Below are 23666 nucleotides of genomic sequence, written 5' to 3'. Positions count from 1 at the left end.
TTTACTTAAGGTAAAAGATAGACCATATAATGAATTGTGTTGAATTTGAGGGAATTCCCCATGTCCTTCTCGTGGCATTTAGCAAAATGAATGATACCAGTACTAAAATTATTTGATTGAAAATCAGGCTGAGCCAACTGTTGCTATGCAAGACACTTTACTCTAGTTGCTTCAGCAGAATGTATCTTTTCATGTATTGGTATCACTCAAGACGAAGCAAACAGCAAAACTAAACACACAATTCCTGATCTCTGTGAAACATATGCAATCAAACCTGTCTGCATGTAACCTTAATATGGCGGTCACCTGCTCTCAGTGCATATACTAATTATCACAGCCCACCTTCCCAGGAAATTCTTATATTAATGTGGGGTTATTTCCTGAAACATAATGGTTTCCCACTGCTTCAAGCTTGACTGGAGCATGTCTGCAGTGACTGCTTAGTGTATGCCAACTAAATGTTTATTTCATAAGGCAGTCATTATCAACATAAAGCAATATTGTGTGAATGAATGTGAAAACATTTCACATCTTGGTTGTACTCATTTAACTCCAGCATCACATCGGCATTGTAACTGAGACATGTCAATATGTTAAATTGAAAGTGAGGCAGCTTTTATAATAAGGGTAGAGGGTTAAAACAATTAATAAAAATAATGATAATAATAATAATGCTTTATTTATAGAGGGTGACTCATTAGTCAAGAACTATTCTCCCTTGAGGACCTCTTAAGGAGAGTATAAAAATGCACATTATATGAAGATAGCAATAATTACTGTTTATATAACATGTTTAGTATAAAAATACTAAATTCCATTATCTATTAGAAACACATGCATGCTCATGATATCTCTTCTTAAATACTGTAATATTTTCAGCAGATTTTACATGTAGTGGAAGCTTGTTCCACAGAACTGTACCAGAGTATTGGAAGCTCTTTTTAAATTACTCTGTTCTTGGTTTTGGTGCTAGAACCTGGTTTCCATATGATAGTGATCTCAACTGGTATTGTGTTGAAAAAGGCCTGAATAAGTCCTGAAGATAGTCTGGTGCAGTTCCATGTAGACATTTATATAAAAGAACTTCCTTGTGAAATTCTATCCTGTCATATATTGTGAACCATTTGAGTTATGTAAATAATGCTTTTGAGGGATGATCAATAGATGTATCTAAAATTATTGAAATAAGAATTTATGTGACACCATACTGAATGAAGTCCAACAATGGATTAAACTAAATACATTGGATATAAGAAAATCCTAATCGAAATGGAAGTAATCAGAACATGTAACTTAAACAAGGAATAAGAAGAGAACCTATATACGAAAAACAGTGTATGGATCTGTAACAGTATGAATAACAGCAGATATAAATCATCTAAGATGGGTCTCATTAGCAGGCTGTCCAAGCATTTGAGACTAGAATCTTTCTAGCATTTTCATTGTTATGTCTATGCCTGTGGATTCTTAACACAGCAACACATAAGTTATTGTCAGCCAATTAAGAAATATGTGCAGTGGTGGTTGTTTATTTGTGACTTACCTTTTAATCATATCTGTGATATTAACCAGTAAAAACCTTACACAAGGTGCTATATTTCCATTAGCAGTAAGCACAACTGTTTGCTGTTTATATAGACATAATATAGACACTATTGTGCTGAAGTGCAGTACATGCTGTTTATACAGTTTACAGGCATATATCATGGTGTTAAGAAAGGTCTTGTCATTCTCATTTTCTGGTAAGTTTACAGAAATCATGTTTTTCTAAACATGACCATATCAGAGGGTTTGGGAGTCAAAAAATTGTATTTGTCGCTTAACAGGTCTTAGGCAGGTGTGCATCACTGAGGGTCTGAAAGAAAAACTTATGAAGTGTGGCAGTTTTTGTAGTTCTTTGAGATAAAGTCTTATATAAATAAAAGTTCAGCCATTTATTTGCTTCAAAAATGTTGAATTTAATATCAAGTCACTAGGTCATGTCTGTACTCCAGTGGATTACGTTATTTTTCTTTTGACTCAATCACATAAATGTAATGTTGGAAATAACTTTAGATATGAGAATCAGTATTATTTTCAGTCAAGGATCAATGTTTAACTTTAAAGTTGGACTCCAATAATTTCTTAGGTAAGGCTTCTCATTTTCTTTATGTTCAATGTGAATTTTCCATATTGCTAATTCACTTGCAGATGGTGCCAAGATAATAAACCTTTCAGTGGCAGAGGGCAACACTGTGAATGAGAACACCACTGCCACCATCAGATGTCTTGTGGACAGTAATCCAGAATCAAACATTACATGGACCAGGCAGGGAATTATGGGAACTTTACAGACAAATTATTTTGCACATGAGAGTCAGTTAATCATTGAGCATGCAGGATGCCTGGATACAGCCAACTACACATGTAATGCAAGAAATGGTGTTCGTCATCCTGTGGAAAGAAATGTTCCACTTTATGTCAACTGTAAGTCAATAAACTCGAGTTTGCTTTATTATTTAACTGTTTTAGACACATAATATAGGATAGGTTTCTCTCACTTTTGTCAGGGAAAATAAATGATGTAACATTAGTTATTTCAGAATAATCACAATCTTTAATTCTTTAATTACTGCATTTTGTTAAGGTAATAGGCAAAACATTACTGTATTATTCCAGCTGCAAAATGTTTGGAGTTTTTGAAAGAGTGCTTTCTGTATTAAGTTTTTGAGTGTATTTAAAAGGCATTTTGCTTCTATGCCTGTGTCCTTGTTTGTCATTCACACTGTTGGTGTTGTAATTGGAAGTGTAATGTTATGTCATTTACAGTGTTGCCCTTTGCAACTGAAAGGTTTATTATCTGAGCAACATGTGTATCTAGTTTGTTGTTAAAGCCTATACTTTCCTGGCTAATGAGTTTAATGACCAATCATATCTGTAACTGACTCAAAATGAGTTTAGTCTTGCTTGTTGGTTTCATTGGTTGAACATTAATGTCGTAAGATGCTTCTAGTGGACGTAACGTACTTGCCCAAAGATGTATCCCATGTTGATATTTCAGCTGATAATTTCACTCTGCTTTTTGTCATGATGTAAAATGCAGATATGATGATACCAACCAATCACTACAGTCAGTGCCGGATTAACGACTTCCAGTGCCCTAATCACTGAAAATATTATAGTGCCCCTCCCCACTCCTACCAAAACTGAAACTCAAAAAAAGAATATTAAAAGCTCGAAAGGTGGGAAAATACCAGTGTTGCCATCATTCCAAATCAAAATATTTGTACATGCAGATCGAAATGGTCATATATAATTCATTCAGTTTCACCATCAACTATTATAATTTTTCTGGTGCCTCTTTTGGGCTGGTGCCCTAAGCACATGCTTTAAGTGAGCTTAATATGTAATCCATCACTGACTTCGGTTCATGAGGAAGTTTCCCTACTAGCCATTAAGGTAATGATGTCACTGACTAACCGATCAATAGAAACTAATCTAGTAACCTATATGATATTTGTTTGCAAAGTTTTATATGGTAACAGAGAATGCATAGCATATAACAATGGATGTGTATTTCTTCCTTACAGTGAATGGTTTTTTGACTAGATGTTGGAATAGTTGAATCATAAGCTACCTGTGATATCTTGCTGGCCCTAAATCAAAGTGCTGCCAGTTGCACATTCCAGTCCATCATAAAAAATTTTTTATCGCTATTTCTTCTGACTGGATTGTTATATCACTATGAGGTTTACACTTTTACACTTAAAGACTTATTGTGATGTGTATTTGGCCCTAAATCAAATTGGTGATGCTCAGACATTCAAAATGGATGCCACAACATCTGTCTTGAAAATCCTGTTATCGTTGCTCCTTCTGAACAAAAGTCATAGTGACATTCGGTTTTGACCAGAGTACTTCTTATTAGGTCTAGATGCTCCTAAATCCTAAAACAAATGATACTGCTTGCTCATCCATAGGTGGTCATCTTGACAATATTGTACTCCTCATGAATGGATGGTCATATGGAGTTTGATTTCGTGATATTCATGGGGAAAAAATAATGTCTACTATCATTATGGGTCCATGGTATATATTTTTAATCAAAGAAAGAAAGAAAGATCCTGACCTGATATTACAAATTTAATATGTTCTAATCTAACACAACATGAATTACATTCATGTTACTTAAATTATATAGCATCCTTTTTACCATATTGAAACTTATATATAACCTGACAATACATATATTGCTAACAAATACTCTGACATGGGTTTCAAATTAGATTAGAATAATATTAATGAAAGCACAAAATTCTACCCTCAATCATGGACATAAGTCATGCACAAAATTTAAATTAAATATGCATAATAGTGTTTATCTAAAATTCTTAATCTTCACTAATATATTCCAGTTTATTTTGATCTAAAGTACCACCATATTCCAAAATATTAACTACAATTAATGAACATATAGCTGGTTTGGAAAGGATCTTAACAACATCAGTTGATAAGTTACAAATGGAATTCTATATGTCCTTGAGTATTCTTATGATGCCTTGAATAATTAGTGACTCATTACTAAATAATTAGATTTGTTTGTAGGATTTACAGATAAAGAGTCTCCATCAAATTGTCAAAAGCCACACTCAATGTTTGTGATACATCATGGTTAATATTCTGAGAAAGAAATTGCCCTAAAAAATGAACATTTCTTCCCAGCACGAGAGGAACACATTTATTTTAATTTTATTAGAAGCAAGACTAGATAATGAGAAAAGGGAACTGAAATGTCCTATTCACTATGCTCTAGATATGGTAACTGATTTCCATGCAGGCCATACATGGACAAATTTAAATCCAAAATATTCTATGAATCTGGTTTGTTTGGTAAATGATTGTGAAATTTACAAGAAAAAGTATATATAATGGAGCCATTGTCAATAAGGAATGTGGCCTCTATGCCACAAAAGGGTTATTTGAGCTTCATTTATGATTTTACCTAATATATATATATATATATATATATATATATATATATATATATGAGAGTGGGATTTTGTAATCATTAGTAGGGTTAGTGTACAATCAACTGTCCCAGTTTGCCATGCCACAAGGACAGTTACCACTGGGTTCTGCGATTGTTCTATCCCTTGAGTGTTTGAGAAATTACAACTACCTTCACCATGTTAAGTAACCCTCGATCCGTGATATGATGTATTATTGGTCCATTGTCCCTGCAGCCTTGTCCTTGACTTAAAACACCATCTCTGTGCTGTGAACTTTGTTGTGACTGAAGCTTATCTACTTTCTGTTCCACAAATTTTTAATTCTATCCAATAATCTATAGTAACAGTTTTGATAAAATTTTAAACTGAAATGTAACATGTACTGGTTATTTGCTGCACAGTCTTACAAGATGTCATTTTGTCTACTTGGTCAAATTTATTCAACTCTTGCTCAAGTTTGAAACAAAAACTAGAATCATATTTATTGTGAGAGCCATTTTTCAATCGTTCACTCCTGAAATTTACTTTGATAGCATATCAACTTCATAGCATATCATTTCTGGTTGAGATATATATATGACTTGTTGTTTTGTGTAAAATGGCGGCATCCGTACCACACTGAGACTGACATTTCCAAACGTATCAAGTTGCAATATATGAAATGAAAGTACTTTCCTTCCAAAAGGTTCTAACAATCATAGTTCATTCAGGAACATGATAACTTCATACAGGCTGAATAAATTGACCTTTAGGAGCTTCCATTGTGGTTGATAAAATGTTCCTGACCCATCACTGAGCGAAGCTGAAATGTAAACCCACATTTTTAGTCACAGCAATAAACAGGTTGAATTCGTCAAGTAGGAGTACCTTGTATGTTCCATCTGGACAAATATTTTCTATAATGGCAGATACTTTTAGAGGAGTACCAGACAATATGATAATAGAAATCAAAACAACAATATGTATAGAATATTTTAAACATGTGAACTAATGTAAGTGTTTAACAATATATCTATATATTCCATTTAATACATTATCAACCAGAATATTTTAAACATTTGGTTTGTTAACCAATGTCACAGAGATAAATAATTTCAGGAAAAACAGGACTATTTTCAAGATCCTTTTTTCAATTTCTAGTTGGACCATGTTGAAATTGTCACTTTTGATCATAATCGATTAGCTAAAATTAAACATAGTCATAACTTGTGCTTCATAAACAGCTGTCTTGCAAAATAATATTCAATGCAGATGTGAAATGTGTTATTGATGTGCAGCGCTAATAAACAACAAGATAATGACAACTCACACTAATATGTTCTTGCAATGGTAAAATTGGTCAAATTAGATTAAGATAGTACAAAAAAAGGGTTATAGGAATGAACTAAATATTAAAATCTGACTGCACCTGGTCAACAGATAAATCATAATGTATCACAATGAAGGCATCAAGCTGAAAATACACATGCAAGAAAGCATACAACTACAATAAAATTACAATATCGCAATAAGATAAGGACAAAATTAAGAATCAAGGACAAAATTAAGAATCACTTCTCAAGGGCTATCAAACTAGAACCACATGCACACAAATACATATACAGAGGATCTCAAATAGGAACATGATTTAATATTGAATTTATTAAACGAGTTGAATAATATCCAGCTTTTGCAAGTCTTGATGAGCGAAAGCTGGACATTACTTAATGAGTTTCATAATTTTAATATTAAATTATTATCCATTTGAGATTATTTGTCTCACATTATTTAATAGAAAGAAGAATGAATAATTTTGTTGATTCTGACAGATGCTGTACCTTTCATTTGTTGTGTGTAAAGATTAGTCCCAAACAAAGTTGAAATAGTAAAAGTATATTTATACATTTTTGATAATTATAAATCAAAGAATAAGCATCCATCCAAATAAACAGAACATTTTACTAAAGGCAAACAATTGTCAACACAAAATGTCCAATAAGTGTGATGTCACTTTGTTCGATATGGTGCACAGTACCAGTTTGAGTTGGCCATACACATCACAGTGACGGTGTTTAGGTTGAAATTCCACATCACAACTAAACATTACATTGTTGCAAAATTTTTGTGAAAAGAAGATTACTGGATGCAGAAATACATATGTTTATTGTAATGTATTTGTGATTGGATATTTGCTGTATTTGATTTGGAACATTCGATTGTACAGAAGACATAAACAAATCTCTTTTTTGAGTTGGACTTGCATCTCATATTTACCAAGTCAGTTCGAGAGACCTGTTTATGTCTACTTTCTTTTGTGAACAAAGGTGAATTTATTTACTTCATTAAGTTCACATTTAAACCAAGCTTGTTATATAGGGTGGATTCCATGCTACAGTCATACCTCCCATCCATCCCCACCCCACCCTCATTATCATTTAAACAATACCGGTAGTTTTACTTGTAGTTATTGTTCTTATCTTAGGGGTTTTGCCATTTTCATATCAGGATATGTTATACATGACATAACAAACCTGTGGGGGTAAATTGGCAATATTGAAACAGATGAGACCATTAGTTTTCCCAATTCCCTTTCTCGAGTCAAATAAAAAAATGGCAGCCAAAAATGTTCAAAGAAAACAAAAAATTCCAAAAGGCAGGGTTAAAAAAGCTTTCACAGGCAGTCACTAAAGAGAATGCTGCACAATAATTTCATGGGCTTTCAGAATGACATAAAGTGATATGTTCACATGTATAATATCAAAAATATGAAACTGCACACACTGTAAGCAAACTGTACCGACTATGTGATATGTATATATATATATATATATATATATATATATATATATATATACCTGAATTTTCTAATGTTTATTGTGTTTGTGTGTGTGTGTGTGTGTGTGATTCAGATTTATACATAGTTTTAGCAATTTTTTGTCATATTGCTACACTGTCTGCAATGTGGCAGTTTATAGCGATGCTTAGCACTGAGACATCCAGCTGCAGATATGTAGCATGAAGTCCATGTAGTCACATTATCCCAACACCAGGCCTACCAGTTGAGCACCTAGCAAAGCAACTGTCAGTATCATTTTGATAAGTCTTTGGTATGACTCAGCTGGGGCTGGAACCTACGACCTACCACATCCAAGGTGGATACTCTAACTACTAGGTCACCAGGGCAGTCTCCTGAAGTTATATATATATATATATATATATATATATATATATATATATATATATATATATATTAAGACTTGATGTCTTAAGTTAACCAATAGAGAGAAAGTGAAACCAACAATTTAAGTAAATTTGACAAACAGTTTATTTTCCTAAAATGCAAACTGAACATTCAAGGCATACTTATACTTAAATCCCATATAATCCTAGTACTATCACAAGTCCCAAAGTATAGATTGTTCAGAATGAAGTCAAGTAGTCTTAAATTTCCCAATATACAAATAGTCTTGAATTTCCTAGATGTTCTATTGATGCAGTCGAAAACATATTTGAATGAATTCGCAATACTTCCAACTAATGTGTAAAGCCAGTCAATGAGCACTGAGTAATTCTGATGAATTATTTAAGTAAATAAATAACTAAATAATTCAAGAATTATATCTGAAAACATCTATAAACTTTGATAAGATTTAGTTTCCTTGGATGGATCACATGATATGAATGAACAATTTTATCATAGCCCCTTTATATACAAATTTCAGTTTACCTACGACATATTAGATTTCCAATGGAAAACTCTAGCTTAACTGTAAACAAGACTGATCTTGAACTCAAACTTGAGTAAATATTTTGTAAACTGCTTAAAATAATGATAAAGGTCTGGTATGCAACAATTAGTCCACAACACACGCTATGAGTGTGTATGTCTGTGTGCATTGAAAATGACAATTTTGCTACATCAGCAATGGTGCATTAAGATTCCAGGTGAATAGCAAAATGTTTATAACAATATTGAATGTTTCTAGTTAATGTCAAAATGTTCATAAGACTATAAACAACTTAATGATTCACTGTGAATAGCAAAAGGTTCAGAATTTCTGAAGAGAAACCCCAACCTACCCCACCTCAATCCGCAAAATATCAACTGAATCACATCCAATAATGGGAATTCACAAAATAGTATGAAATAAGGAGCTGGCATAATGTATATCACCATTCATATTGTCTACTCAGGCTTTGTCTGCTGCCTCAATAAACCACATTGGGTGTCACTGGGTTTAATTTCTTCCTCATATATATGTAGAAAAAATACATAGATTTTATTATCATTATGGGGCCATGAAATATATTTGTAATCGGAGGTAGCAAGAATAAAAGAGGCAGACATAAAATTGCAAATAGAATATGTTCTAGCTTCAAATAATGTGAGTTACTTACAAGTTACATAAATTATAAGTTTTTTTTTTTGAAACTTGGATACAACTTGACAATACATATTTGCTACAAAATACACAGATATGGATTTAAAATTAGATCAGAACAATATTAACAAAAGCAGATTTCTTAATTAAAATGTTGAATTGCTGTACTAAGGTAATACCTAAAAAAGTGAATTTCATAAAATACATACAGATACCTTTAAAATAAAATGTCACACTAAACTACCAGATTGATTCTGCTAGCTGTCTATGGAATGACTGCAGCAGTCTTTTGACATAATTGAATCTAAGCAATTACTTTTTATAAAGGACATAGTATGTATGGACTCAGATGCTTTTTTGTACATAAGTGGGAAAATAGGAGCAACCTGCTGTGGTTGAGCTATTAAATGACCTTATGTATCCCATTTAGTCAAGGATTTCCAACGACCTCCTTTCTGGTAAAAGTTCTGGACCAGTTGCAAATTTCTTTTATGACAAAGTTCATTCTATTAGAGATGAGATTAAGACAGTTTCAGCTGACTTATCATCATCACGCAGTTATGATACTGTATATACATGGCATTTCCTTCAAAATTTTGAACCTGTCTCTATGAATTTGGTACATACAGTTGTAATGAAGACCACCCCAAAGTCATGTAAAGTCGATCCATTTTTGACATCATTGCTGCTTGAGTGCTTAGATTCAATATTGCCTTCACTTACCAATGTTATCAATACTTCTTTCTCATCCAGGGAATTCTCACTTTTTTTCAGAACTGCCATTGTTAAGCCTTTGTTGAAGAAACCGACACTTGACATGAAGGATCTAAAGAACTAGCAACTTATTTCTAACCTGTCATTAATTTAAAAAATCTATGAAAAACTTGTTCAAACCCAGCTTGTATCTCATCAGAATTAAAATTGTCTTTTTAGCAATATACATTCTGTATATCGCTTGCATCATAGAATTGAACTGCCCTTCTGAGAATAGTTAATAACATTCTCTCTGCTTTGGATACGGAAAGATTCTAGTCCTCAGCCTTCTTGACGTGTGTGCTGCATTTGACACAATAGACCATGATATATTACTCTACCTGTCTCCAACATGTATTTGGTATTCACAATACAACCTTACTTTCAAGTCCTCCTTAGTAAACAAGACACAGATTGTGTCCATAACTGAAAGACATTCCAGCTCAGTTGATCAATGTTTAGGTGTTCCACAAATTCATTGTATACACTCACCTGCTCTCAAGTGTTCTAGATTGACATATGGTGTCTAACCAATTGCATGATGATGCTGCACTCAAATATATGTGAGCCGGGTATTGCATAATATGAAGCAAATACAACACTTGCACACTTGCAGGTCATGGGGTTTATTATCCATCAGGAAAACATATGTGATAAAAGAAAAATCTATAATGAAACAGAACGAATACTGAATTATAAAATACTGAAACAGAACAGAACAAATACTTAAATATACAATATTAAAACAAAACAGAACAAGTAGGATACATGATAAACAACCTGCATGCCGGGTTTTCTATATGTCAACACGATAACACATAAAATGATAACCTATCAGACATGAAGACCCTAATATTCAAATGTTACAATTCTCTCAAACTGATTGATACCATTAGCCTATACAAAATGAGTAAGATGTTGTTCATCAACATGACAAATCCCTAAGGCTTTTATTAGGTATCATGCGCTCGACATTATCATCCCATTCATGTGCTTCATGCACTGATTGATCACTCACTCGCACGCTCAGTCATGATAAACATGCACCTTGACCATCTATACAAATGCAGCTGAATTTGAAGCTAACATCCAAGGCATAGAGAGGTGCATTTCTGATTTGAAGTCATGGATGACATGTAACAAGCTGCAGATGAATGATGATAAAACTCCAGCAATCCTGATCACCATGCAAAGACGTTCTCATTCATATCTTTATATGAAACAATAGTATCAGCATTGCAAACATTAAATTTAGAAAGTATGAAAGCAAGGTGTCACTCTTGACAGTAAATTCTCATTACACCAACATTATGCTGCATATCTGGAGCTGAGACTCATCAGCTTCATTCAGTTTTCTTTCAGGTGATGCCACTAAAACACTTGTGTGTTCCTTAGTACTTTCAAGACTGGACTATTGTAATTCATTTCTGTCAAGTTCATCTATGTATCTACTACAGAAACATCAAAATAGTTCAGAACATGGATGCTCTTATCATCCTTAGAGCATACAAAAATTTAACATACCCCGCCCTGGCTACCTATTCAATCCAGAATCAGACACAAAATCTGTTCACAGTATAAAATGTTCTTTTGTGTAATTGGCCCCGGCTGTGTGGAACAAATTGTTCATAGATGATAGACACAATGACAATAATCTTGTTCAAGAGTACACTTAAAGCTTAGCTATTTTGACTACAAGAACAGACCCAAATACTTAATGTTTACTTCATTAATTATTGTCAGCATATTTTTGTATTATAAATACATGGTGTTTCTGTAATCTTCTCTTTGTACATGTTGTATGTGTTATCTAATATTGTAAATTGGTTAGAGCTTCAAAAGATAAGGCGCTGTACTAAGTCCACATTATTATTATTATTATGTACTAATATGAGTGTCAATTATGACACTTATTTTCTTTAGAACTATTTATAGCTGTGACAATATCAACATGGAGCTTTTAATAAAAGACTGCTTATGAAGTTTAGTTGTCCCAAAATGAAAATGGTTCACTCATATATCCACAATGACTACCATTGTGGTCAGGCTAAAAGTCTTGTTATCACCACTTTTCCATAATAAGTGTTCATCTCAACAAGTGAGTATTACTGATAACGTTGATTCTAAATGAAAGTGGTGCTAATCATGCCTCCAATATGGCCACCACAATGGTCGTCTTGATAATCTTCATATAGATATTTGTCTTAGATGGTTTGTCACGTTGGTTTTCACTTAAAGACTTGTTATGCTCTATGATTGTTTCTTGATAGAAATTCTGCTAATTTGATATCCAGTTATGCAATTATTACAGCCATTGTAAAACATTTATTTTTACTCCCAAACGGAAAGTTCTATCAACATGGGTTTTTACAGGAAGACTTTATATTATATTTTGTTGGTTCTGAATTAAAATTGTGGCACTCTTGAAAATATTTCAAATACTTCACTGAAAAATAGGACCATATCATCATGGGATTTTACCAGAAAACATTGTGATAACTGGTTGTTCTGGTATGAACATGTTGCAAAAGGTATGTCCAATATGGCTGCAACAATGGCCGTTTTGAAAAATTCTTGCTGTCACTACTTTCCATGGATGGAACAATCATATTGATTAGGAGGCATTCAGCAAAAGAGTTAGAGTAATGTCTTCTTGGTCCTAGATGAAATTGGTGCAAAATATACTCTGATGACCAATTATGTCCACCAAAGTGGCTAATTTGAAACGTATTAACAATGAAAAATATTAGAGATGCTCAAAGTACTCGGCATTTACAAAGAGGAAATAGTCCTATCTTGTCTTCATAGAAATTCTAAAAAAGACAATAGAGCATCAATTTCTTTCAATGGTGCCTTAGCTCTAGTGGTCATATAGCAGAATAGCTTATGTGATGGCCTGTTATCCATCGGCAACCCATTTACTTACATAATGGCTAACTTTATGACCTTGTTATTGCATAAAAATATATGAACTTGTCCAAAGCTCCTGAAAATTCATTGTTGGCCAGTACAGAATCATTCCTGGCAAGGAGTTCTTGTTTATATATTGTTATACCTGGAATCATGGAACATGGTGATGTGGTGCATTTTGATAAGTAGTACACCTTCATTGAACTGTAGATCAAAATTTTGCATGTTACTAATTTTGGCACACTGATTCAGTTTGATGTATTTACTATTCATACTTCAGTCATTAATTTAGATGATTGTATACATTTCTCTTAATATTACACCCATTTCAGAAAAGGCCACTGTGATGTATATGTTACATAATGCTGGCTTTTATCAAGTTTTGCATTTGTCTCAAGACGATGTAGGTTTCTGGTATGCTATATACATTACCATGCTGTCAAACATTGTGAAAGTTGGGGATGCATTTTGATATGTACTACTCCACCATTTCAGTAGACGATTGTGGATAATATTTTATTCTCAATATATTTGGTTTAATGTTGTATTTGCTGGTCAGTGCTCAGTCACTGTTAATGCTAGAATTATAAAAGTTATGATGATATGCATCCCTGCTACTACCACACAATAACAAGAAAAAGGCTCAATATGGCCTATATTTTATCATCTTATAATTTTGGCTACATTATTGTATTTAGCCTATAGCCATATGAGTTTTTGGTCTGTTTTGTGCATACTATCCTACCTTGAATCATGAAAGATCCTGTTTAGCAAAAAGAGGTCCATGTGACCTATATTTCACCTTTAGCGATTGATGACATCTTGTATTCAAAACTTCATTTATTTTGTATTTTGTTTATGTTTTGATTATGATATATTATAAATAATGCATCTATAACTAACACACCCATAAAACCAGAGGTCACTGTGACCTTCATTTTATATTGTGCTAACAGATGTTAAGAATTTTTATTTGTGATCATGATTTAGACACATTCTAGTCACTCCCACCCCTCAGTAGATCCCTTCAGGCAAATACAGTTGTTAGTATAAGTAAATATGTTTATTCATTGGTAAAGTTTCCTTATTATATGCTCATTTTTTTCCAGTTAAATTTACATTGTCAGAATCGTTCAGTATTAACCGATACTGAACTCATGCGACAATACACATATATCATTAACGTGCATAAAGGAAGTACTTTCTATTATAAACAAACAATGGACGCAGACGCCAGCACTTTTGATTTGTACAAAAATCATGTACACTCGCGTAAGAGGCTCTTTACATTGTGGTTGTTTAAATTTGTTTCTGAATGAACTAACATGCTTCGTGGACTGCCACTTACCAACTGCTTTGGCACATTCCACGTTGATACTATGTTAGGCTAGCTACAGATGCAAGATAAGGTCCTTACAAATAACACACAAGTGACAAGTCATATACTCTCTTCTTTAGCTGGTGAAAAGAATGGCAAAATAAAATATACTTATTACATCCTGAATTTCCTCAAAATGTATTTTCTTAATTCTGCAAATCTGAATTACATGAGCCATGTCATAGGTTTTCAATCTGGATTACACATTTCGAAATTGTGCTGTACTTTCGATGATAAGTGCAATAGCATCCTCCTTACTGCACTCAAAAAGAAATAAGCATTAAATTCCATAGTACCTTTTTGATAATTGCAATTGAAAGACTTCATATTTTTCCCACATTATGATTTCAAACATTCAATGACAGAAACAGAAACACATTTGCAGATGTCAACACGCTTCTCCCTTGCTTCAGTCTCATGTATTTCATGTGGAATCATCACATACAAATCCAGTCCATAATCACGAAATGTCCTTGGATTTATAGGTTACTGCATTTATATGGGAAAATATGAACGAGTTTTGGGATGGAATACTGCTCGACCTTGGGAGTGCAGTATATCCTTCCGACAAAACGAGTTCATATTTTCCCATACAAATGCAGTAACCTTTTAATTATATGCTCATTTTTTTATTCTACCTAAGGTTTAATTATATAAACAAAATAAACTACAAGAAACAACGTAAATGAATGTATGCCGCATTCCAAACTAAATACACATCATTACACAAATCAACATTATTTCTGCGCACATAACTCCGCCCAGATGAATTTGAACTTAGTCGCGCACTCGACATAACTTTCGAAAGAAAATGGCATGTCTAGTTAAAATTGAAATTTGGAGTCATATAATGAATGAATGTGCATTGCAACAACTTTTTGATTTGATCTGGAATGAATAGATTATTTTTATTTTTCTCAATTCTAGGAAATTTCGTGATTACTGACTGGATTTGTATGTGACGATTTCACATGACATACATTAGATAGAAGCTAGGGAGAAGCATGTTGACATCTGCAAATGTGTTTCTGTTATGCATTAACCAAATATTAATTTTACAGGTCATCCAAGGACTGATTTTCGATCACCTCCAGTGACTAAGGTTTATAGCAAGCGATATGGATATGCAAGTCTAAACTACAGAGTGATATCACTACCAGAACCAAGATTTAACTGGATCTTCATTGGAAATGGAAGTGAGGACAGAGGGCTTCCTGACTCTGCAACCAAATATGATAATGGACTGCAGTCTATACTGGTCTTTACAAACCTGAGCATCAATGACTTTGGATTTTACAAGGTCATAGCAAAAAATATATTTCCTACATCAGCCATAGAAGTGTTTCAGCTGATACCAGCAGGTAAGTAACTTGTCTGCTTAGTCATTAAATGTAAAAGTAATTATGCATGGTGTCTGGGACATTTGCTAGGAATGTTTCACTCTCCTAATCATGGATCAAAATAGTTTATATGGTGGCCTTGACATCCATTGTCTGGTCCTGCACTTGTTAAAACAAATTTATTTTATCACCATTCCTCCTGTACAAATTCATCTCAAGATCCATCTGGTCCGAAGTGAAAATGATGACATCAAGTGTGAATGCCACAACAGCCATCTTCCACGAATTGCATTTCTGCCCATCCTGAGCAGATGTTCATATCATCACTCTGTTTGATGTCTAGTTGATTCTGAATTAAATATAGAGCCTTTTTCACTTTAAATATGACTGTTATGGTGGCCATTAAGAAAGTCTTGATATTGCCACTGCTTCTAAATCGATGGGTTATATCAACATGAAGTTCACACATAGAACTTTAAATTGTCATTGCAATAATAATATAATTGTTGTATCTCACATTTTATTTAAGGCAATAAAGCCTAAAGCAAAACTTAATGATTTTACTTGTATATTTTGTAGACACCTTCTACCCCAGTATTTGGCATGCAAATATTGGTATGCGTTATGGGTGTGCTGCAAGTCAATTGCCTGAAACATTCTTGCAAGCACTACACATCCCTGGATATGACGTTAGATCACATCTTTTTTGTAGAAAGATTTGGGACTTGGACTAGCTTCAAAATCCAATAGTGTGCATTATTTGTAATATTTAAGATACAAGTAACATCTAAAGCCTCAAACTTTAATTGATGTGTACCTCACACTGATTATTTGATCTGGACTTGGGCCTAATCCAGATGTAAATATATCCATATCCTTATTTAATTTGTGTACATTCTCAATGAAAATATATGGGTATTGTTGCATTCATCTTCATATCTTGAAGATTTCATTCAAGCAATGCTTGTTGTAAAAAGGGTTTCCTTATTCATATAGGATCATCATTTTGACTTCATAGAATATTATTCAAAGACATTTCATCAGTACAACAAATAATCAAAAGAAATCATTTCACTGAATTCCTTCAAAGTTACATGCTTAAAGAGAATAATGACAGAATATGTAACAAGAGGTTCAGCTGATGGCAGATCTTCAAAACTGTAATGAAGATATTTTCAGTGAAAATCTCAAAACAAATAAACATTGATAAATTTTTAATTGTTGAATTTGATATCTCAGTTCAGGAAATATCTTTTGGTGATTTGTCATGCACCTACACGTTCTCTTTGTAGATGTCCCTGACATTCCCTCCAATGTAACAGTTACAGATGTAGGACAAACAAGCCTGACAGTGCAGTGGGTTGCAGGATATAATGGTGGATTAGAGCAAACATTCCATATTATGATTAAAGCTGGTGACATCACAAGAAGTGTGTATGCACCTGATCCTGGATATGGCAAATCTGGGATTCAGACAATAGAAGACCTTATTCCCAGCACAGAGTACAGTATATCCATGGCAGCCAGCAACTCTATCGGGTCAAGCAGTGTGTCCAGTGTAATAATCCTAATCACACTTAAAGGTATGCTTTGGGGTCAAGCATTGTCTCCAATGTAATAGTCCAAATCACACTTAAAGGTATGCTTTGGGGTCAAGCATTTTCTCCAATACAATAGTCCAAATCACACTTAAAGGTATGTTTTGGGGTCAAGCATTGTCTCCAATGTAATAGTCCAAGTCACACTTAAAGGTATGCTTTGGGGTCAAGCATTGTCTCCAATACAATAGTCCAAATCACACTTAAAGGTATGCTTTGGGGTCAAGCATTGTCTCCAATGTAATAGTCCAAATCACACTTAAAGGTATTCTTTGGGGTCAAGCAGTGTCTCCAATGTAATAGTCAAATCACACTTAAAGGCATGCTTTGGGGTCAAGCTGTGTCTCCAATGTAATAGTCCAAATCACACTTAAAGGTATTATTTTGGGTCAAGCAGTGTCTCCAATGTAATAGCCCAAATCACACTTAAAGGTATTCTTTGGGTCAAGCAGTGTCTCCAATGTAATAGTCCAAATCACACTTAAAGGTATGCTTTGGTGTCAAGCAGTGTCTCCAATGTAATAGTCCAAATCACACTTAAAGGTATGCTTTGGGGTCAAGCAGTGTCTCCAATGTAATAGTCCAAATCACACTTAAAGATATTCTTTGGGGTCAAGCAGTGTCTCCAATTTAATAGTCCAAATCACACTTAAAGGTATGCTTTTGGGTCAAGCATTGTCTCCAATGCAATAATCCAAATCACACTTAAAGGTATGTCCTAATAATCCAAATCACACATAAAGGCATGCTTTTGGGTCAAGCATTGTCTCCAATGCAATAGTCCAAATCACACTTAAAGGTATGTCCTAATAATCCAAATCACACTTAAAGGTACGCTTTGGGGTCAAGCATTGTCTCCAATGTAATAGTCCAAATCCCACTTAAAGGTATATTTTGGGTCAAGCATTGTCTCCAATATAATAGTCCAAATCACACTTAAAGGTATGTCCTAATAATCCAAATCACACTTAAAGGTATGGTTTGGGGTCAAGCATTGTCTCCAATATAATAGTCCAAATCACACTTAAAGGTATGCTTTGGGGTCAAGCATTGTCTCCAATGTAATAGTCCAAATCACACTTAAAGGTATGCTTTGTGGTCAAGCAGTGTCTCCAATGTAATAGTCGAAATCACACTTAAAGGTATTCTTAGGGGTCAAGCAGTGTATCCAATGTAATAGTCCAAATCACACTTAAAGGTATGCTTTGGGGTCAAGCAGTGTCTCCAATGTAATAGTCAAATCACACTTAAAGGTATGCTTTGGGGTCAAGCATTGTCTCCAATGTAATAGTCCAAATCACAGTTAAAGGTATTCGTTGGGGGTCAAGCAGTGTCTCCAATGTAATAGCCCAAATCACACTTAAAGGTATTCTTTGGGGTCAAGCAGTGTCTCCAATGTAATAGTCCAAATCACACTTAAAGGTATGCTTTGGAGTGAAGCATTGTCTCCAATGTAATAGTCCAAATCACACTTAAAGGTATTCTTTGGGGTCAAGCAGTGTCTCCAATGTAATAGTCAAATCACACTTAAAGGTATGCTTTAGGGTCAAGCATTGTCTCCAATGCAATAGTCCAAATCACACTTAAAGGTATGTCCTAATAATCCAAATCACACATAAAGGTATGCTTTGGGGTCAAGCATTGTCTCCAATGTAATAGTCCAAATCACACTTAAAGGTATGCTTTAGGGTCAAGCAGTGTCTCCAATGTAATAGTCCAAATCACACTTAATGGTATGCTTTGGGGTCAAGCAGTGTCTCCAATGTAATATTCCAAATCACACGTAAAGGTATGCTTTGGAGTCAAGCAGTGTCTCCAATGTAATAATCCAAATCACACTTAAAGGTATGCCATAATAATCCAAATCACGTTAAAAGGTATGCCCTAATAATCCAAGTCACATTAAACGGTATGCCCTAATAATCCAAATCACACTAAAGGTATGCTGTTAAATCATTTGCATAATCTGTAATGGGCATTTAGTAATATGAATGTCAGTAAGCTAATGTTGTCACTGGTAAACATGGTGAGCTAATCTTTATCTAAATCGAAAAGACTTGAAACACTTTATTCGACTCTAAAATATTGTACTAAAATTTGATGTCCAGCTTTACATTAAAGAATACCTTTAATGTTTATTATCCACCTGACCCTTAATTTATTATGCGCCCTTGTTGATCTGATCCTTCTGGTTGTCCATCTGGTTATCCAGAGAATCGTGATTGGAAGCTTGTCATGGTTCCATATTGCCAAGCAGGATTCCAACAGTGATCATGTTTTCTGCCAGTCTATCCATATTTCTGTCTTTCCTTCTATCTACATTTTTTGTAAGCACCATATTTCTTAAATAGCTACATATAATTAAATGTACATATGCCTGTTATTGCTTTTCATTTCAACTTCCATTCGGTAGTAGTTGTTCTCATTTCTCTAACATTTGTAAATCTAAACTTCTGTAAGACAGTTCCTTGTGAGCAGCTTTGCTCAGTTGAGAATGTATATACCATTCAACATAATCTGATGATATATGGTGTGCACAGTACATTAATTCAATAACATATATGTGCATCATGTATATTTTGTCCTGTCAACTCCATTGTGGACAGATTTATGTCCTGAAACAATTTTATATCTTTGCATGCAATTTGTGACTACATTGTTAAATAGATGTATATATGTGTTTCAAGAGCTTGATTTTGTCTGCTCCCTGTTTGGCCTTTATTATATGGCTGTTGCTTGATTTAATGTTTCTGTATTTCAGGCATTCAGCAGCATCATTTCGGGGCATCACTGCCCAGAATGTTAATATTCTTGTAAATTTGGTTTCCCAACACAATGTGCTCTGTTTAAAGCCATGTACAGTAAAGTGTAGTGAGATGGGCCCTTTTCGATCATTCATTTCTAATAGTTATATTCTGATTGGTGCAAATTGATGCACTTAGAAGGGTTGAAACTTCAGTCTGACTTCAGAATTTCTGTTTCTCTCTCTTAATATTATCTGTTCAAAACAGATTTCACCTAACTGGATTTATTGTCTGTGAAAAGGTTTAACTTCAAGCTTACTTTCAACATTTCAGTTACTCTTTCTGTCTCTAAATAATTATTCTGACAGATTTCATCTAAAACTATAATATTAAATATAGGCATGAAGTGACTTCATACAGTGCTATGACAGCACAGATATATTGTTTATTTGCCACTATTGGAATCAGTGCCAGAGAGTTTGGTTTTAATTATTTGATAGAGCAGTCAGAATCTTTGAAACAGAGCACTTACTGTATCAAAAGAACGATTGTCTCTCATCTCATCATTTTCATTTGAAAGTTAATTAGAATAAAGATGTTTTAGTAGTTTAAAATCTGTCATAATCTGTAAAAGTGTTACATTATAATCTTCAGAAGTGAAGGCTTCTTTAATGAAGAAAGAGATGCAGAATAGTTGGTTCATTATTTGGTGAAAAAGGGTATTCTGGCAAATAGAGCACCATTTTCTCCTTTACACACAATTTCAGGTTTGATATTACCAGACATAGCAGGTTAGTACCCAAAAGCATCCACCATTTCGTGTATGAAATTAAGTAGGCCATAACTACCAGAAAGGCACAGAGAAAGGGTTATGGCAATAATATGTCAGACACTAAAATAGTATCAAACCAAGTAATAAATGCAGAGCCTATATCTATGGCCTCAATTAAGACACTTTGTGCTACAGGTTTCAAGCAGCTTTTTATGCAAGTCATGATGCCATCATCTTCTAATTTTTTTAATATTTCATTACATGTTATTGTAATGTAATATTGTTTACTGGACTCACTTTTTTAAGAATTAAGTTCAGTTCTGTTTGACCTAACTTTTTTATTTCATTGATAAACACCAAAAAATAGAAACACTATCTAGTTTCTGACCTTGATTCAGAACTAATGACTATTTTGGTAAACAACTTTTAAAAAAAAATTCTTTCTCAGAGCAAGAATTATTAAGTTAAGTCAAGGCCATACCTGGATCATGTGATAATTATCATGTAAAAAAATTATATTCCTTCTGGAAAGATGAACTGTTGATCCCCATCCGGGTGTTTGTTTTGCATTTTAGTTAGTCTTATAACTGATGTCATGATAAGGATTTAGCAGTCATGCCCTAACACTTGAACAGTCAAGTTGTTTTATGTTGTGACCAGGTCTGCAGCTAAATATTTTATTTTCTTCAAATTATTTTCAATTAAAGTGATTCATTTCCATGGAAATACATTTATGTGGCAATCCCTACTAATGTACATGTTTCAAGTGTTCCAGAATTGTAATTACCGCTCCGGTGGCCTAGTGGTTAGAGCGTCTGCCTTGGATGCGGGAGGTCGTGGGTTCAATTCCCGGCCAAGTCATACCAAAGACTTACAAAAATGGTACTAACAGCTGCCCTGCTTGGTGCTCAGGATTAAGAGGTTAGTGTTAGGACTGGTCGGCCTGGTGTCAGGATAATGTGACTGGGTGGGACATCATGCTACATGTCTGCAGCATGATGCCCCATTGCTAGACATCACTATAAACTGCCACATTGCAGACATCGTAGCGATATGACTGAAAAAATTGTTAAAGCTACGTTAAATATCCAAATCACATTACATCACAACACCAGAATTGTAATTAGTCTCATAATAAAAACCTAACTTCATATTACCTTTACTATTGTAGAAATACTTGAAAAAAAATAAGTCAATCTAACTTTATTTTATCTATTCAGAATGATTCCTATTATTAGCATACAGTTATTACACTATAGAAGGAAGGGGATGTAATTTAGTTGGCATCCTCAAAACAGAATACTTAATTAATTATATAACAGCATACCTTTTTTATTGGTTTAACATTAAAGATCTTTTCAACTCTTTGAAGTAGTTTATCTCTTTCTTTCTTTCTGAATGTTGAAAACTTGGCAACATATACAGTTAACTGTCACTATAGTTTTCATACACAATTTTAAAACAATGTGATAGGCATGGCAGGGCGATAGTTGCTTTTTTCGAAAGCTCAGCCATGTCGGCCGTGTAAACTGCTACAAATAATGTTTTGACTGTTTAATTGCCACAAATAATACATTAGACTTCCAGATGTGAACAGCATAAATGTTGTATGTAACTCAGTTAGGTAAGCAATATATATCTGAAAAGATAAGAACGAGCAAGATCTGTGTTATATGAATCAGATCAATTTAATGCAAATGATACCAAAACGAAAAGAAATAAAAAATGTACAGGCTTGAAACAAAATCTCAGCCATAAGCTTGCACCCCCGCCCTTTGAAATTATAGTGACCAGTTCAGTAAACTTCTTCAATTTCTTGTTCTTCAGAGACCTCTCATGTACACCATGTACACCAATTGTATTGATAGACACATTTTAGCGACTGGTTAGTCTAGACATCATTTTGAAAATTGAGCACCTGTTCCTAAGCCTTTTTGTGCCAACTGGCCAGTCATGGAGCCTGTCATCAATTTCATGATCACATGTAATTATTAGTCAAATTGATGTTGGTATTCTGAAAGATGCAGCAGCCATTGGTATCTGTAAAGCTGCATTGATCTGATTTTTTTAATTTGAAGATAAACTAAATTGATCAGGATACGCTTGCATGCAATAATACTTTGGTAGAATCTGCATGTACTTTAAGATTTTTTTTTAAACAGTGCACCGAATTACAACTTCATAATAATACGCAAAGAGGAACAATACATGTAATATCCTCATTGCATTAGTATACAGATTATAAGTACAAATTAGATGCGTTGTACTGAAAATCAATTATGCTAGTTAAGCCTGTATTAAAATGACTTAACAGCAATAAAGCAGACAGGTAAACCTGAATTTCTTACATGTTTCTGAAGATATGACATTATGTATGATTTTTCACTTTTACTTATAGCTAAAAGAAGGTGCGTTGCTAAGAGGATTATATTCGTACCATCAATCAGTATGATTTAAATTACTCTCATTCATTATTTATGTAGAGGGTACACCCGAAACTATTGGAAGTCCAGTTGCTGGGATAGCTGGGGGTGTAAGTGCTGGATTTGTGGTCATTGTAGTCATGGGAATAGGTATATTCCTTTGGAGAAGATATCAGCATAAAAAGCAAAATGAAGATGGTAAGAAAGATTATCATCAGTAACATCTTACAAAGTAACTTAAATACCATTATACATGCATGTGTAAAGGAATGGTAGAAAATAAGTAGACAAGTTATATCTTTGATATTTATAATAATTCTTGGCAACAAATGAAATTGGTTTAAGCTTTTATCACATTCGTAAATTCAAGACTTGTCTATTTTTCTTCATTTATGTAAT

General features: G+C 33.8%; 1 protein-coding gene across 1 annotated transcript in view; it reads left to right on the top strand.

Annotated features, from left to right (window-relative positions):
- The window catches only part of LOC149774845 (neural cell adhesion molecule 1-like), a 45495-nt gene that overhangs the window by 3673 nt on the left and 18156 nt on the right, over positions 1–23666 (top strand). Inside the window, exons 4-7 of the mRNA XM_089944658.1 lie at positions 2191–2466; positions 15452–15751; positions 17023–17313; positions 23328–23465. Of these exons, the coding sequence (XP_089800784.1) occupies positions 2191–2466; positions 15452–15751; positions 17023–17313; positions 23328–23465 (1005 nt within the window). The remainder of the gene's footprint in view (positions 1–2190; positions 2467–15451; positions 15752–17022; positions 17314–23327; positions 23466–23666) is intronic.

The sequence above is a fragment of the Sinohyriopsis cumingii genome, unplaced genomic scaffold (assembly GCF_028554795.1).
Source record: "Sinohyriopsis cumingii isolate HCF-2022 unplaced genomic scaffold, ASM2855479v2 utg000127l, whole genome shotgun sequence".
Classification (NCBI taxonomy): Eukaryota; Metazoa; Mollusca; class Bivalvia; order Unionida; family Unionidae; genus Sinohyriopsis; species Sinohyriopsis cumingii.
Note: the sequence above shows the minus strand (reverse complement) of the source record. Positions and strands in the feature narration are given on the sequence as shown.